The following is an 18317-nucleotide window of genomic DNA, read 5'->3' as shown; positions in this document are numbered from 1 at the left end:
ACTTCGTGTGTTTGTGGACAGCGGGTCAAGGGCCCGGGATGGCCGCACAAACAGGCGTCCCGAGCCTAGGCCTTCACTTGCCCCAGCATCCCATTAATCCTTAATATTCAAATTCCGCCCACTAAACCAGCCCCTCGGCACCCAAGCCACCTCTTTTCCCCAAATGACGGCCGTCGGCAGCCAATCGGCAGCTAGAAGGGGCGTCCGCCCCTTTTTCCTTTGCCGGAACGGACACGAACTCCCGCCAATTGGAGGCGTCGCCGCCGAGGCTCCGCCCCGCCCCTGCCGTCGCACCCAATGGCGGGCCGGCTGGCAGCGGCGCCGGGGGCGGGGCGCGGGCGCGCAGGTGCAGCAGCGCACAGGCCGACCGGGAGGGCGGGGCGCGACGTCGGCCGTGCGGGGTCTCGGCGTCGGCGGCGCGCGCGCTCCCTCCTCTCGGAGAGAGGGCTGTGGTAAAAGCCGTCCGGAAAATGGCCGCCGCCGCCGCTGCCGCGCCGAGCGGAGGAGGAGGAGGAGGCGAGGAGGAGAGACTGTGAGTGGGACCGCCGCGGCCGCGGGTGGGGACCCTTGCTGGGGGGCGGGGGGTAGGGGCGGGACGTGGCGCGGGAGGGGCCCGCGGGGTCGGGCGACACGGCTGGCGGATGGCGTCCCTCCTCTCTACCCTCCCCCTCCCGCTGGTGACGGCGCCCCCCCCCCCGGCCCGTTACCCGCACTTGCGGGTGACCGTCCTCGGCGCGGCCTCCCAGGGCTGCCTTCGCCTGGTTCCCCCCGCCCTCCCGCCTTCGGCGCGCATCCCGGCCCCCGGCCCCGCGGGCACCCCTGTCGCCGGGGTTTCGCCTGTCGGGGCTGCGCGCGCGCGTCGTGCCCTTCGCGGGGCTTCGGGCCCGAGGCGCCGTCGCGCGCCCGCGGCCCCGGCCTCTCCCTGGATCGCGCTTTCCCGTCTCCCTCCCTCGCGCGCCCCCTCTCCCGTTACTCGGCCCCCCCACGGGCGCGCGTGCGCAGTCCGCCTCCCGTCGGGAGAGTGCGCCACAAGGGCTCCTGCGCTTTCACCCCCATCTCCAGGCTTTGCCTCCCCCTCCTTCTCGCCCATTCCATGACTTTCTGCCCCCACTGCGAGCGAGTTTCTTTCGCATCTACCAGGAACAAGTAGGTGGGAATTATTGTCCACCCACAAAAGGCACTAGACATTGTGTTCCTGACCCCACAGCTCATCAGAAAGAGGCGGTTATAGTTGCCATCAGGAGCCGTGGGTAGGGGACTGTGTCCGGCAGCACCTGAGGCTCTTCGGTGGGAGCGCGCCCCCAGGGCCTTTGGGGGTGCCGTGGCCTCAGAATACGAGCGCCCTCCCATCCTCCCCCCCTTCGCCGGCGATCTTCAGTTACATAAGTGGAGTGGGACATAGTATGTGACGGGCTTCCATAGTCCTGGAGCGTGCCCTGCTCAAGATCACCAGTACCAGATGGGGCAAGTTCACCGCATCGCTGTGGCTCCTATCAGTTGGTCCCTGAAAGTTTATTTTCTTTTTAGTTTGGTTCTGAGTCACGCAAACTGAAACTCAGGTGACTTATTCGTGGCGTGGCAATGTTTTTGTGGTTTTGCACTGAAGACTTAAGGTCATTGTGAAGAGTCTAAAGATTGCTCTTACAGAGGAGACCGTTCATGGCATTGCTGAGTGTGGATCCAAGGGGGAAAAGCTGTCTCTGGAATACACCTCTGTGGCCGTCGCTTCTGTTGTGAGTGTGTTCGGTGTGGATCGGTCACAGCAGAAATGGGCTCCACCACAAAATTCATATTCCTGACTCATGGTCAGGCAGATGTGTGCTTCTGGTTTTTCCAGGAACAGGAACAGGCTCTGCAGAGCCATTCACACGTTGTGTCTCTGCTGTGCGGGATCAGTGCCCCAAATTGGAAGATGGTAGGATCAAATTCAGGGGGTGGTTGGTGATTGTGGAACCGAACCTACTGGCCTGGAGGCTGAATGGCTTACACTTTGTAGGACTCTGGCAAGTTTTAGGCATTTTGTTATATTACAGAAATGAAGCATATTTGGGCCTTGGTAGTAAAATTTATTGTTAATAGGCAGTTACTATACAGGAGAAGTTTGGGTTTCATGGCCGGAATTTTCATCTGCATCTGAGTGATTTCAGCTAACAATGAGATTAACCTCTCCTCTTGGGTCCTTTGAAATATGCTGGATCTTTATTTTTTTTAAAAAAATCTGGATTTTTTTTGGTCTTTTGGGAATTTCCACGAGGGATTTACGGAAATAGGCTTATTTATGGGTTTTTTAGGACTTCTACTTAAAATCCTAGTCACGGAGCCTAGGAAACATTTGCTTTTATTTTGTTACCCAGACATATCAGAACCTTAAAGGGCACAATCAATCTAGTAGAAGTCCAGTTGATTGAATAAGTTGCCACAGAATACCCATTCATGACATGTCAGCCAGGTGGCCGGCCGATCACTGAGGTGCGTTCCCGTCTGCACACACAGATAACACGAGCTCACTTGACGAAGATTCCAAGGTTTGTACGTCTAAGCCTGAGACGTGACAGGACAAGGGCTCTGCTTTGTTTTGCGTCATGGGCAGTGCATTAGCCTCCTTGGGTGCCCCTCCAGTTAGTTGTTCCATCATATCCCTATCCCTTTAAACTGCACAGACAGCTTCCAGAATATAGTTTCTCTGCAAAGTGATTGGTGGCATCTGAAGTCATCATGTCCTAACAGCTTGAAGAAACCTTCTGTGGCTTTCTTGCCAGTACTGGCCTATCACACCATGCTCTTTTTTTTGTTGTTACAGATTTGCCTGGAATGCTTTAAACCTAGAGTCCCGGGTCTTTGTTTCGCTTGATAGAGCATGATGCAGTCCAACCGTACTCCAACTTTTGCGCTGCGCTGCTTATGTTTCAGGAGGGTTAGAATACAATTTTGCATTCTATTTGCAATTTCCAGCCACAGCCATTGTTTCCCTGCCTGCCCTGCCTCTGTGTGGCTGAATTTAGTGGGGTGGGGAGGCAAGCTGTGGAATTTGACAGAAGAAGTGGCTAGATGAGTCCAATATGATTTTACCCCACCCGAATACCCCTTCCCCCATGTGGAGATGGCATGAGAAGCTCGCTTCTTGAACCTAGAATAAAGAAGAGCAGACGGAAAAGTGTCAGTTCCTTACTCGAGGGCGGTTTCCACCACTAATACACCTGCCCAGACTATTTACATTATAAATGATGTCTCCTGGAACCTGTAATCTTTTCTTTATTTTTTTTAAACATCTATTTTATTTATTTATTTATTTTTGACTGTGTTGGGTGTTCATTGCTGCGCGCGGGCTTTCTCTAGGTGCGGCGAGCGGGGGCTACTCTTGGTTGCAGTGCGAGGGCTTCTCATTGCAGTGGCTTCTCTTGTTGCGGAGCACAGGCTCTAGGCGCGCGGGCTCAGTACTTGTGGCTCGTGGGCTCTAGAGCACAGGCTCAGTAGCTGTGGCGCACGGGCCCAGTTGCACCGCGGCATGTGGGATCTTCCCGGACCAGGGCTCAAACCCGTGTCCCCTGCATTGGCAGGCGGATTCTTAACCACTGTGCCACCAGGGAAGCCCTGTAATCTTTTATAAAGGTGAATATCAGTGAAAAGCTTTTAATTGGCTAAGAGCAGTCTGTGGCCAGCCTGCCCAAGTTATGTATGAGAAGAAGAGGAGCACAGAAAATGTTTGGCATTTGTAGTAACTAGTGTTTTAAGTGCAGAAGTAGTAAAGCATTGGTCCTAGACTGGTGGTTCCAGGGAGTGTGGCAGGACACCTGCTTGTTCTCACCACCCTCTGCTCTGGTGACATGCATGCAGACCAGCCTCGTGTGGCCGGCAGACGCCACCTTTTTTCTTGGGTAGAGCATTACTGCCACTCCAATGGAAGGACCTTGTCCTCAATGCTTCTGTACCAGCCCTCTCCAGTCAAACTGCCATTGTCACCGCTGTGCCTTTACCTCATTTCGGGTAGGACGGATGTAAATGAGTTCCTCTTCCTGGGACTCACTGACACAAAAGTTGTGCTCTTCTGCCTTTACCTGGTCTCTTCTGCCTGCTTCTGGCAAGGAAGCTCTTCTTACTGAAAGCTTGATTTGCATGCCATTGCTTAAATACCTGGTTCCACCCCTTTGATGGTAGGTATGGTGTGTGGGGGAACTGAGTGGGAATGGGAATTGGGGGGCTGGCAGGGCATGCCCACTCCCGTGTTTAAGGGGAGTTGTGACCATTCCATTACAGAATAAAGCCTTGGCCTTTTTCACTTCTTCAAGGCACACTTGCGTTGGTTCTGCTGGTGTATGAATGTGTCTTTAGCATAGCTGTTTTACAGTACTGCAGAGGTCTGGACTCTTGGGAGCAATCCTTAGGAAGGGTTCAGTTGGCTTCTGTGCCTAAGAGCTGGGGGCACTATGTGTATGGACCTGCAAATCATTGCTTTGTTGGATCTTCACCTAAGTGCTCTCATTTGCTGGCTCTTTTTTTTTCTCCATGGAATCTTGAGTTATCAGAGATCTTAAAGTTTCAGAGCTAGAAGAAACCTTAGTCTAGCTCCCTCGGTTTACAAATAAAAATGCAATTTACCAAAAAAAAATGCAGCTGTGAGAAGTTGTGGCTTTTCCAGGGCCTCCCAGCCAGGGTGCCAGTTTGATTTTTATTATATGGCTAACTGAGTAATACTGTAACCTTGACTTCTGGGATTTCAAAGTGTTCTATGGCTCGAATGTTTAAGGGAATTATAAGGCCTCACTGCACCTCAACAGATAATTCCAGGTACCATCCTGGTAGTTACAGACCAGCAGTAAAAGACTTGGTTGGTGTTGCCCTTCCTCTGGGTTTGATTACATGAGTAATTGTTTGTGTGAAGAGTCTCTAAGTTATACACTCTAGGCTTTTTTTAGTCTAAAGATAAAAGTGCCACTCTCGGGCCAGCAAGGTATCAGAGATTAGCTAATATGGGGCAGTTTAGGTTTAACAAGGAAATGACGGTTATCTTGATAAAAAATAGAGTGACAAAAGACCTTTTTTGAACATGTGTTCAAAAGCAAAATAGAAACTATCAAGCTATTAACCCAGTTTGTTGAACATTTTGATTTCCTGATCTGAGAGGCTTAAAAGTGATTGCTCTAAAACAGACTTGTGTATTTTTGAGGATAGCTTTGGATCTCCCAGGGCACTTGGTTTCTGTTGGTGCTGCCTTTTTTCTCTCACGGTTAAAGCCCCTTTATGTAATGTTACAGCAGCGTGTTGCGACTTCAGCTGCTTTAAAATGAAGGGAGACTTTGCCTCTGGATTTCATGTGTTCTTCTTGGGATGACATTTTGATGTTGCATGTTCTCTTGAACATGTCTTCTCTCCCTGAGTATTTCTGTATGACATGTTGCAAGAAGTACTAACCAGAGATCGCTACTAACGGTATGTTTTATAGTGTCAAAATTTCCCTCAGAGGTGACAAGACCTGTGATAGTGTCGGTTCTAACATGCATGAGTCTTTCCTTTATTTTAGTACCGTGTGTTATATGTCAGTAAATTGCAGTTTATTCTTTGTTTCTAGCTAGGTAAGCCGGGAGATAGCATAGTACTTTGTCTGTATGTTTATCTTCAAAATGTCCCAAATAGCCCTGGGAAAAAGGTCGTGGAGCACAATGGGGGCTTTCAACTTACGATTTTCTTTGTTTTAGGCTCCATAAAAATACAGACTCACCAGTTCCTGCTTTGATGTGACATGTGACTCCCCAGAATACATCTTGCTTCTGTAGACCAGCTCCAACAAGATTCCATGGTAGCTGGAATGTTAGGGCTCAGGTAAGTAACCTTCCTTTTTTTTTTTTTAGTATATGTCCTGGTTTGGCCATCTGTTTTTAAAAAAAAAAAAAAAGGAATAAAACAAGTTATACTACTCTTGGACAGTATAAAAGTACCCCAAAGACTAAAGACATAACTGTGCCAAACTGTGCCATATAATAAAAAAAAGTCACTTCCCTGAGCCCTGAAAGGTCAGTTTGGGTAGGGCTACTTGGTAGCCACAGTGTGATCTGGGGGCGGGTGTCAGATTAGAGCCGGAACTGGTGACCTGCACCTTCAGTTCACCTTCAAGCAGGTCAGCTGAGCTGAGAGCGCTTTGACTGAGCTCTTCACTTGCCGCTACTGCTGTCGCCTAGCGGCCTTCAGCACTGTGCTTTGTTTGCTTTGGTATTGGGTAAATGACTTCCTGGTCAACATTAGTGAGTGGCGGTAATGCATTTTCAGACGTGGGAACTGGTGTGTGGTCCCCTAGAAGGATGACATCCTGAAAGCTGTTGCCAGACAGCGGAGCCCATGGCTAATGGTGTGTGCTTGCCGCACTCCTCCCACGGGGACTGCAGAGAACACCCAGATACACTTCTGGCTCTTGAGACTCTAGAGCAGAATGAATGCCTTTTGAAAAGCTGGGAAGCTAAGTCATTTGAGTCTGACACTCAGAGGCTCTATCAGCTGCGCTTTGGGCTACTTTGGCGCCACTGCGTGGACTTAATTTCGTAAAAATGAGTGGTTCCCTAATTTCTCAACTGTCTGGCTCAATATCTTAAGCTTTTTTAGAGTAGGGGTCACTCCACACTTGATGTTTTGACATCCGGATTTCAAACATTCCATGTGGTAAGACAGAACGTTCTAATTTGATTTTTCCATTTCTTTTCCTAAGAAAAAATGTGAGTTTACACATACGCTGCCATTGTGATTCCAGCTGAGACCCTCAAGTAGCACTGTGCTGTATCTCTCTAGTGGTTTCTGCCGCCTCAGTGTAAAGCCGTGTGGACATCCGTAACAGATCGCCCATTTCGGGGCTGTGCGAGGGGCAGAGTTTGGGTGGCAGAGAATAAAAGGTGTAGAAGGAAGTGAAGAGCATCACACTGCCTCCAAGTCCCAAGTTGGGTTTCACTCCTGATCCTGTGACTCAAATTGTCATTCCCGTTTGCCGCTGCGGGCTGTGCTCTGGGCCCTGCCGACAGGGCGTTCTTTGTACGCCACGTATTTATGCTGGTGGGAGTTCTGTGGCTGGCGCTTTGTGCATTGTCTCAGAAATTGTGTGGACTAAATGTAACATAGGCAGTGAATGGGTTTTTTCTGATAGATATTAGGCCTAAGGGGGTGATTTATGTTTTAATAGTCTTTTTCTCAGATTACGAATGGATTTTAGAAGACAGTGGTGACTCTGTACAGTTTCGTCTAAGAAATGTAGAAAGGAAGAGATGTTTTTAAAATTATCTCTTATTACTTATGAATGGGAAAGGCACGGCCATTTGAGCTTCAAGGAACTTAGAAGGTAATTCTCAAAGGACAGAACCTGTTTTTAATAGATAAGTGCTTGATATCTTGCTATTTTTCTCTTCCTTTTTAAGAAATTATAAAAATAATACATGCTTTTTATAGAAAGTTCAAACCATTTTAAAGTATATCAAGTAAAAAAGCGAAAGCTCCCCATTACTCTCCGTACCCACTACCCAGAGTAACTGCTGTTAATAGCTTAACGTAGATCCTTCTGAATCATCTTCTCAGGCTACACCAACATGCACCTTTTGTATTTTTGACAAAACAAGAATGGTATTGTACGTATTCTGCATCTATCCATGTGATGCGTTTCTCTGCCTCATTTCTGTTTAATAGCAGCGTGGTTTGGTGCCAATTTACTGTCATGTGTTGTCCCCCTATTGGTTTTCCCAATGGTTCACTTTTTAAGATGCTGTTGGATTGAACTTCCTCATGTGCCAGTCTTTTTGAAGAATGGCTACCTAGACTTGGAGTTACTGGTGGGTACTACCACATCACCTTCCAAAATGTCTATCCCATTTCCCACGACAGTCTTAGAAAGTGCCAGTTCCCATACCCTCCCAGAATTGGATATCCATCTTTTAAATTTGTGCTCCTTGGGTTATTACTGGGGTTGAATGTCAGTAGTCATTGGCCATTTGTATTTGGTCTTTGTGAATTGCCTGTTCATATTCTGCATTTATCCTTCCCTCGGGATATTTCTTTTTAAGTCAATTTATAAGGACTCTTAATGTATTAAGGAAATTAATTCTTTGTCATCATGCAGATATTTTTCCTACTTTGTTGCTGTGCGTGGGCTTTCTCTAGTTGTGGCGAGCGGGGGCTGCTCTTTGTTGCGGTGCGTGGGCTTCTCATTGCGGTGGCTTCTCTTGTTGCGCAGCACCGGCTCTAGGCGCACGGGCTTCAGTAGTTGTGACTCGCGGGCTCTAGAGCGCAGGCTCAGTAGTTGTGGTGCACGGGCTTAGTTGCTCTGCAGCATGTGGGATCTTCCCGGACCAGGGCTCGAACCCGTGTCCCCTGCATTAGCAGGCGGATTCTTAACCACTGCGCCACCAGGGAAGCCCATGTCATGTATCTTTTGATCCTGCTTGTCTTTTTGATATATAAAATTTCTGTTATGGTTTCTTCTTTTGCTTTTATACTTAGAAAGTCCTTTCCTACTCTAAAAACATGACAATGTGCATCTGTATTTCCTTTCTTCCTAAAAAACTTGATGATGTGCTATATCCATATATACATATTTGATACATGCAAAAGAATCTTATAGGTAAGTTGTCCTGTGTTTTTGGTATGGTATTTAAAATACTTGTTTTTGTATTTAACTTTGCGGTGGGATGAGGTCTAGAGCCCACCTAGCCAGTTGTATCATAGCCATTTGGTGAACCAGTCATCCGGTCTTCATATGCTTCATCTGGTGTATCATATGCTGAGTTCAGGTGAACAAAGCATCTCTTACTTTTTTCTTTCTGAATTTTTTCTTTGTGAGGCTTGGTGGCAAGCCTGTCAGCAGATAATCATTTATTCATTCACCCAACAAATATTTTAGCCCCTGCTTCGAGCCAGGGACGGTGCTGGGCCCTGCAAGTACTACCTTCTTGACCAGGCAAGGGGTGGCGGGGTAGGCTACAGAAGTCATGATGCCAACTGCATGGCTACAGTGCTCATTCCGGAAGACTCAAGAAAATAGTGGATCTTCACAAAAGTAGGTTTTAGATAAACTAGGAGGAATCCAGAGGGTGTGTGTGTGCATGTGTGTGTTTTAAATTCTGACATAGAAGTTAAAGCTTTAGGGTAGACTGCAACATAAGCATAGTTTGTTTTCTAACTCATGTAATTGAAGGCTGATTTGTGTCTTGATTTATGATGAGGGCTTTTTGCTGTTAAAATAGTTCTATATTCAGCTGGCTTGGTTGTGATGGAATAAAAGTTGCGTACTGATAAAAATGGTAATTTTCTTCTATGATGATTTTGAAGCTTTCTGTAATAGCTGATTAAAAATAAAGACAGGATTTTGGTGACTATAATCTTAGGGGAACAAGTGTAATTTTTTGCAACTTGTATCATTTAAATCTAATAAATACCCTCAAAACTGAAGTGGAATCCTGATTTTTTTTTTTTTACTTAAAGAAATGATATAAATGATTTGTGATTAAGGAAAAGGCTTCTTGTATAAGGCTGAGGGTTTTTTTTAATGATGTTTTAGAATAGTTAGGTATATAGTACGGAATGAAAAAGGTGGTACAAAAGGTTACATGGTGTAAGATCTCCTTGCCACTCTGTCCCCAGACATCCATTTCTCTCCCTGAAGGCAGTCATCATTACCAGTTTCTTATTAATCTGTGTGTGTGTGTAATTTTTAAATTGTGGTAAAATAGTCATAATGTAAAATTTACTGTTTTAGCCATTATTAAGTGTACAGTTGAGTGACATTAAGTACATTCTCATTGTTGTGCAACCATCACCACTGTGTATCTCCAGAACCCTTTTTATCTTGCAAAACTGAAATGGTCCCCTTTAAACCATAACTCCCCATTCTTCCTTCCTCCCCCAGCCCCTGGCAATCACTCTTCTACTTCCTGTCTCCTGTGAAATTGACTCTTCTAGATACCTAATATTATTATATGTTTTTATATATGTGTTTATGTATATATTTTATGTATGTGTCTACACACACAAAGGTGTGTGTTTTTTTACCAAACAGTAACATACTGTGCGTATTTGCAGAGTTTGCTCTCTTTAGTTAATATATCTTGGTGATAGTTCGGTATCAGTTTCTGTAGAGCCACGTCACTCTTTTTAGGGTTGGGGTAGTAGTCCATTATGGATGCACCGTAATTTCTTTAAGTGGTTTTCTCTTGCTGGATATTTATGTTTCCAGTGTTTTTTATTTCATTAACGCAGTAGTGAATAGTTTTTTACATAATACCATTTTGCTCACAGCCAAGTTTATCTGTAGGAAGAAATTCCTAAAGATGGAACTTGCTGGGTCAAAGGATATATGCATTTTAAACTTTGATAGATATTGCTAAATCAAGGATGGCCTTTTAATTGCACAGTTTTAGAGAAAAAACTACATATGAGTAGATAAGCACAAAAATGTATGACTGCACTGCAATTTGTAGAGATTAGAGAGCTGTTTATTAGGCTAGGAAGAAATTGCTTTCAGCAGTTAGCACGAGAAAGCAAAATTTCAGAAGCTTCCATTTCATGACCTCATGTGAGCGGAGGCTGAGACAGGACCCTTTACTTGGCAAGGGGAACTTCAGCCTGTTCTTGTTTGTGAAATCTTGAAGAAAATGGAGCATTTTTATTTTGGTACTGTTCTAAGTTGCAGTGGCTCCTTGGGACTCAGGGTTGAAGAGTGCCGCAGCTGCTGGACGTTCTGTCTTTTTCGTATTGTAATATGCGTAAGGAATATCCAGGACCATATTGCAGTTGCTTCACTTGTCTTTGACCATGGTACTCTTATATTGCAATCCTTTATTCATTTACCCTGTACTAATTGAGCATCTATTATTTGTCAGTTCCTGTCCTAGATGCTAGGGACTGTTCCTAGCCTCAGTGGTCTTGTGGTCTAAAGGAAGACAGACAGGCAAATAGGCCATTACTTTACAAGGGGCTAAATGCTACAGTGGCCACTGAGGGTGCACATAAATATTACAGGGATCCCACGTAGACTGTAGGGTAGGGTCAGGGAAGAGACTTCTTTGAAAAGTGACCCCCCCCCCCCAAGACCTGAACGATAAAGCAACATTAGCTAGTCCAGGAGAAAGTATGTGTGGAGGAGAGAGCAGCCCATCTGCAGGCTCGGATAAGAGAGAACTGTCAGGCTGGCCGCGAGGGCTCAGGGTGCGGGGATGAGACAGGCAGGGGTCTCGGAGCAGCTGCGCTGGCAGAGTGTGCTGGTGGGAGATCAGACACAGCTGCGCCGGCTGTGCCAAATAGGCTCAGCTTCCCTTTCGAGCCGCCGCACTCTGAGAGCCACCGGAGCCCCCGGAGGCCGTGCCAGGCGCTCTGGCCACCCGGCCTGTTCCCCCCACCCCGCCCCTGCTCTCCAGGCCATCTGCCCTGAGTCGGCTGGTCGCCTACCCATCAGGCCCCTGGGGCTCCTGCTCCAGACCGCTTCCTGGAACCTTCCTTCCCTCCACTTCTGCCCCAGGGCTTCACTCTGACACTCGATACTGCGAGGAGGGAGACAGCTTGCCTGGCGTGTGAGTCAACTATGGGACCAAACGCACTGCTTAGTTCTGATTTTTATTTATTATTTTTTTGCCAAGACTTTCGTGGTGAAGGAAGCAGTGCATGAACAAGCTCACTCCTGTCTTGTCAAGGACCAGGTCCACCCTGATGAGCCCCTGTGGACGGCGCCGCCGTCATCCCCGCGAGCCCGGGCTCGGGCGGTGGGCTCCTTGGCGCCTGCTGCTCCGCGCTCGTGCTCCTGCAGGCCATCCCAACCCTGCTGCTTCTCAGGTCCTGCCTTCCCACAGGCCTCCTGGCCCTCTTACTCCCTGTCCTCTGCACTCTACTCGGGGGTAGACTCGGGTACTTTCTCTTCATACTCCGGAAATGTTAGCAGTTTGCCCAGTTCACGTCAGCCTCCTCTTACGGAACTCGAATGGGACAGCTCCAGTGACACCCTAGCCTATGGTTGCACTTGCCGCTCTGTCCCCCGAAGGTGATGGGCATACTCCCCATGCGTGCTCTATGCTGTGTTCCACGTGCCAGTATATAACATTCAAAAGTGTTTTGCAAATTTACAGGATGGTATCCTACTGTATGTGACATTCTGCAGCTCGCTCTTTTCACGCTATACTTGGCCTTTTGAGCCTGGTCCATGTTGCTCTGTGCAGACCTTCATTCATTTAACATGTCTCCTTGTGCTGTGGAAACATCTTTACAACCAAAGTCCCACCAGAGCCCTGAGGGAGAATGGAATTGTGGAGAAACAAGGATTGACATCTGGTTTATGTTTACATCCTTTGGGTCTATTAACCGAGAAGAAGATATTTTTATTTCTGTGTTTGTGAAAGCTTTCCACAAAAAAAGGCATCCATTTTCCAGACTTATTAATAGAGCAGTCCGAAGGTTTTATTTTTAGATTTGAAAGAAATCAAAGAAGGCTTGCTTCTGAGATATGCACATTTCCCTTCATTCCCATCTCCTTTGCAACATTTCACGTTGCTGCTAAGACACCAACTTGAGCACTTTTCAGCATGAGCTGACTTTCTACATGTAAATTATTTTTGAAAAATTAAAGCATTTTCATTTTTCTGGGGTTTCTAGTGGTACTTTAGTTTTGACATTTCCTTGAAAAGTTGTATTTTAAATTTGTATATACATTTTTAGTAACTTATTTTTAAAATATAAATTTCTGTGTGTTTGTGGGGTTTGTGTTTTTGTAAACAGCAGAAGCTATTAGTCCATATTAAGTACTAATTCGCTCTAATATTTTCAGCTGTTTTTGGAATTACACTTGGCAGAAAAATAGACAGATGTCTGCAGTTGTGACAGTTTGTCTTTTTGTTCCTTTTAACTCCAGAATAAATAATTCTAGTGAACTTTTTTCTAGGTTTGTAAGAACACGGGAATGATTCAATTCATCATAATAAGTAGTTAGGGAAGGTTGAAAGTCTTTTTTAAGTGGTATCACTGTAAGAAACTGTTAATACAGCTTGTAAGCAACTGTATAAAATTTCTTAACCACTCTTCCAGGTTGTTTAAGACAAAACAAAATGAACAACCAAACAAAAACTATTCATTACGCTCTTTATTTTTTAATTACATAAGTAAAGCATCATTGTAGAAAATTTAGAAAATGCGTATGGAAATCACTCTGGAAATTCCACCATGCAGGGGAAACTGCTGTTACTGTTCGGTGTATATCTTTCTAGACTGAGAGTTCTGACTCAGGGTTGAGAAGTCAGGGGTTCTGTAACCTTGGATGGAAAAAACACTCCATCTTTATTTTCACTAACCTCTCACTGAAAATTTTATGACAAATATAGGCAGCAGACCATGGTAGTATTAGGAGTACCTGTGATTTTGTCACCAATAGAGATCAAAGATGCTTTCATATCATATTACAATTACAGAGATTTTGAAATATCACTTGTGTTCATCACAATTCAGACTTAGTTATCAGACCCACCTGTAGATTTGGCTGTTTAGTGGCTTACTAAAGAAGCACATTACTCTAGCACCAATTCTCGAAGTAAGTTGTTAATCAATTTCTATGCATTTTATTTTATGCACTTCAAAACATTCTTCTGAAGAGTGGGGCCCATGGCATAAAAAGATTAAGAATGCCGGTTGTGTCCATTATACTGTGCAACTACAAATACAAGAACAGCCAGCACTTGAGTGGTCACTGTGTTGGGGAAAGAGATCAAGGAAAGCCCTAAAGCACAGGTGCAATAAAGAGAGACAGAATGACATTAAAACTTAGTTCAAATTATTATATCAAATATTTTTTATGAACACATTTAGTGTTTTCCAGATACTGTGCAAAGTGTAATGCAACTACAACTGGCAAATAATAGCCTAAAAGTTACCTTTGCTATTGGTATTTTAAACATTCTTCTAGAGTCTTCCTTATGCACCTGTGTGCATGCATATATGTTGTTTTAGATAAATGGGATCCTATAGTATGTGCTGTTGTAACTTGCCTTCTTCCCTCAATGATAATGTTGTAGATATCTTTCCATGTCACTAAAAACATAATATCATCACTTTTCCCTAAAATGAAAATAACTTAATTGTATTTTCTAATTATAAAAGTAATATCTGTTTCATGAAAAAAAATGTTTTTTAGAAAATATAGAGAGAGGAAAAGTAAGAATTGCCCATAAATCTGCCGTCTACAGATAGATAACGTCTGGATAATATTTGTTTTTTACAGAAGGACTCTTTTTTAAAAAATAATATTTATTTATTTGGCTGCACCGGGTCTTAGTTGCGACATGTGGGATCTTTAGTTGTGGCACATGGGATCTTTAGTTGAGGCATGCAGGATCTAGTTCCCTGACCAGGGACTGAACCTGGGCCCCCTGCATTGGGAGCACGGAGTCTTAACCACTGGACCACCAGGGAAGTCCCTGAATAATGTTTTTACATCATTTTTAATGACCATCTGACATTTTATTGATGGCTATACCTTGATTTAATTAGGGTTGTTTCCATTGTTTCTGTGCTTTCATTGCTCCAGATGATGGGTATGGCTGTGTGCTGACCATTCTACTCTGTGCCTGTGTCTCCAGCTTGCGTCTCTAACCTCTCACTTGAGCCCCACATTGGATGGCCTCTTCAGTGTTTCCCCTGGAGTTGCTCATAGACATCTCAAATGTAACAAGTCCCAAACAGAACTCTTGCTTTTTTTTCCCCCCCCCTTCAAATATGCTTCTCTTCCTAGTTTCTATCTCATTAAATAACATCAGCATCCACCCAGTTACCGATCTAAAATCCCAGGAGTTGTCCTTGATTCCCTTCTTTTCCTCACCTTCCTCTAATTCACCAGCAAGTCCTGTGGGCCTCTACATTCAAAATGTACCCCAGAACCAACAACTTCCCACCATCTCCACTAAGACCTTAGTCCTCGCCACAGGTCACTTCACTGATGGATGCAGTGGGACTTTGGGTGACATATTAAACAGCTTTCTCACCAACATTAGGAAACACTACATGTTTCATAGGCCTATTTGTTACAATGGCACTTAATTCTAAATGATGGAATTGTTCCACATTTCATAACTTTTTCATCTGACCAATACAGTTCAGTTTAAGTACTGAGTTCCTTGCTGCTCTGTGCTGAAGGATATGCAGTTCATCAGGCTGTCATCCATTCATTCATTCCATGATGGAGTCAGGTGTCTACAGTACCTGGGGCACTGTGGTAGGCAGGCTGTAGGGTGACTGAGACAGATTGGTATCTCTCCTCATGGAGCTTAAGTTTGGCTGGAGAGACAGACTTTAAATAATGCACAAGTAATTATGTAATTACAATGGGTTAAGTGCTCTAAAGGACAAGTTGGGGGGAGTGTTCACTGTGATCATATGTAATGGAGGAACAGCTGAGCCTTGGGAGGGATAAGGAGGCCTGCCCTAAGGAGGCAGTGCTGAAACGGGGAACCAAGGGGTGAACAGACGTGGGCAAAGCACAGAGTGGAGGAGGGCTTTCCCGATGGAGAAGAGCATGTGTGAAAGCCCTGAGGCTGGCAGGAGCTTAACCATCAGAGAGAGATACTTAAGCAGCCCTGTGTGGCTGGAGCAGAGCAGGGGTGGGGGGATGACAGAGATGCAGGGTGAGAGGTTGACGAACTGGGTGCAGGATTTTAAAATTTATTTATTTATTTATTTTTGGCTGCATTGGGTCTTTGTTGCTGCACGCGGGCTCTTCTCTAGTTGCAGCAAGTGGGGGCTACCCTTCCTTGTGGTGCACGGGCTTACTGCTGTGGCTTCTCTTGTTGCGGAGCATGGGCTCTAGGCGCGCGGGCTCAGTAGGTGTGGCTTGTGGGCTCTAGAGCACAGGCTCAGTAGTTGTGGCGCACGGGCTTAGTTGCTCCATGGCATGTGGGATCTTCCCGGACCAGGGCTTAAACCCGTGTCCCCTGCATTGGCAGGCGGATTCTTAACCACTGTGCCACCAGGGAAGCCTTGGGTGCAGGATTTTTGATGTTAATGTCAGAGCAGTAGGAAACTATTGAAGGGTTAGGTTGCTTGGATTTTGATTTTTTTTAATCAAAATATTACAGCCACTTGATAACAACATAACCTCTCTCAAAGGAGGTTATGGTGAAAACAGCAGTCTACCCCTCCTCCTTCCTGTTCCATGACCTAGAGATGCCAGCTTTTAACGGTTTCTACTTTTAGTTTCTTTGATGGTTACCGTCAAAACTAAATTGTATGCTTATACATCTTTTTTGATTTGACAACGTTGGGGAGTTATGTTAACTCCCTGAAATGAAAGAAGACAACTTAGCTTATATCACCTCCCTTGTTGAGATTCATATTCACGTTTTCTCTGTAACTGTAAACAGTGGTTCCTGTTCTGTCACCTTTAGTCCATATGGCACTTCCCCACTATATAAGGGGATATAATGACCCTGCATCAGTATAAATGCTGAATCTTTGCCTTTGATTACTAAATTCCAGAGTAAGGAGTTGGTGTAGTAATCATCTCAAATGGTGGCAAAATATTTGCTGTTGTATTTTCTGTTGTCTCATGTCAGTATGGACTCATGGAGTTTTATTTATTAAATGTTTTACAGTTCAGCCAAAGTCACTATTCGTTTTTGATCAAATTATTCCAAATTTGGTCAATGAGATTCCCTTTATGCTGGTGTCATCTTGGCATATCCTTATTAATTAGTCTTTGAGTGATGTTTTGCTTTCTGGCACAAGACATTCCATCCCAATGTGTGCTTTTCCTACCCTGGAACTGGTTCCAAGAGCTCTGGATCCTTTTAGTGGGAAATGGTATTTAGAATCCAAGATTTGGGTGTTAGATATGCACACTCTTACTGGGGTGATATTGTATCTAGGCTCTTGCAGTGGGCAAAGCTAGAAAACTTTGAAAAAATTTCTTAACTCATAAATACATAATGATATCTACAATGGAAATTTAACATTACAACGTTTGTCTTTAACTTTTATTTTATCCTTGTATATCTTTTTCTTACACAAAAAGTGTTCATTCCTAATTAACATTAACAGTTACTTAATTGCTTTATCTTGTAATATACATAAAATAATTATAAAATTGTAATACCAGTATTGCTACTAACAATAAAAATCCTGAACGAAGTTTGTTTCTTTTTGTCATTAGGATGTATCTCACCAAGGATGTAAAATCAAGATTATTGTGCTCAAAAGTCACTTGGGGAATTTGCTTCTAGTAGTAGTGAGGTAGCTCATCTTGGAGTATCCCCCACTCCCTTGCAGATAACAGCTAAAAACGCAAAGACAAAAATAAAAAACAACTATTTAAAGGCACTAGAGAGTGATTAAAGCAGGCAGAAACTGGAGGGAAGTTGATACTTGGAAGAAAGGAACTGCATTAGATGAATTTCCTGTTTATAACGGCTTTTTACCCAAGGGCAGTCCTAGTCAGTGCTGCTTCAGGGAGACAGAGACTTGGATAGAGACCTATAATCTCAAGGGTTAAGGACTCAGAGGACTGAAGGCACAAATCCTGGAAAGCAGATAGCCACGGGCAGTTAGGGTGGGGGGCGGGGGGCGGAGGGCAGCAAATTCTCCATATAAACTCTAGCTAAGGCCAAAGGAATAAACTGATTTCAACTGCTGCCCACCATAGGGAAGACAGTTTGGAGTCTGAGTCCTATCAAATTAACTGCCTGCTAAAATAAAACATCGGTACTCTTCATTGGAACATAATAGAATCCAAAGTCTGACAGTGTATCACTCAAAATATCTAGACGTTTGAAGAAATAGGAAAAATGTGACCCTTACTCAAGAGCAGGGATAAGCAAATTTTTTTCTGTACATAGTAACTATTTTAAGCTGTTATAACTGTGCTCAAGAACATAAAAGAAAATATGCTCATAATGAAAGAACAAATTAGTGGTCCTAAAAGCCAGTCTTATCAATAACACATTAAATGTAAATGGACTAAATGTTTCAGTGAAATGGCAGAGATTGTAAGCTGAATTAAAAAGCAAGACCCAGCATATGTTGTCTTTAGGATAAACAGTTTTAATATAAAGACTCAGCTAGCTTAAAAACAGAAGGATGGAAAAAGATATACCATGCAAACAGTAAGCGTAGGAAAGCTGGAGTGGCAATACTAATATCAAAAAAAGCAGACTTCAAAACAAAGGATATTACCAGAGATTAAAAGACACATTTCATAATGATAAAAGGGTCAGTTCATCAGGAAGAAATTAACTGTCATAAATGTGTATGTGCCTAATTACAGAGCTGCAAAATACATGAAGAAAAATTAGCAGAATTACAGAGAGAAATAGACAAATCCGTAATTGTAC

The 18317-nt window shown here is 44.4% G+C and overlaps 1 protein-coding gene across 2 annotated transcripts in view; it reads left to right on the top strand.

Moving 5' to 3' along the window:
* The first annotated feature begins 409 nt into the window (after nt 1-409).
* Nucleotides 410-18317, top strand: part of MECP2 (methyl-CpG binding protein 2) — a 53303-nt gene continuing 35395 nt past the window's right edge. Inside the window, exons 1-2 of one of the 2 annotated variants that reach the window (XM_082681290.1) lie at nt 435-532; nt 5694-5817. In XM_082681290.1, the coding sequence (XP_082537416.1) occupies nt 5792-5817 (26 nt within the window). In that variant the 5' untranslated portion in view covers nt 435-532; nt 5694-5791. Of the gene's footprint in view, nt 533-5693; nt 5818-18317 lie in introns of both variants that reach the window. The other variant, XM_082681289.1, reaches the window with a different exon arrangement.

This window comes from Grampus griseus (genome assembly GCF_964374135.1).
Source record: "Grampus griseus genome assembly, chromosome: X".
NCBI lineage: Eukaryota > Metazoa > Chordata > Mammalia > Artiodactyla > Delphinidae > Grampus > Grampus griseus.
The sequence above is the reverse complement of the archived record's forward strand: the minus strand, read 5'-3'. Positions and strand labels throughout refer to the sequence as shown.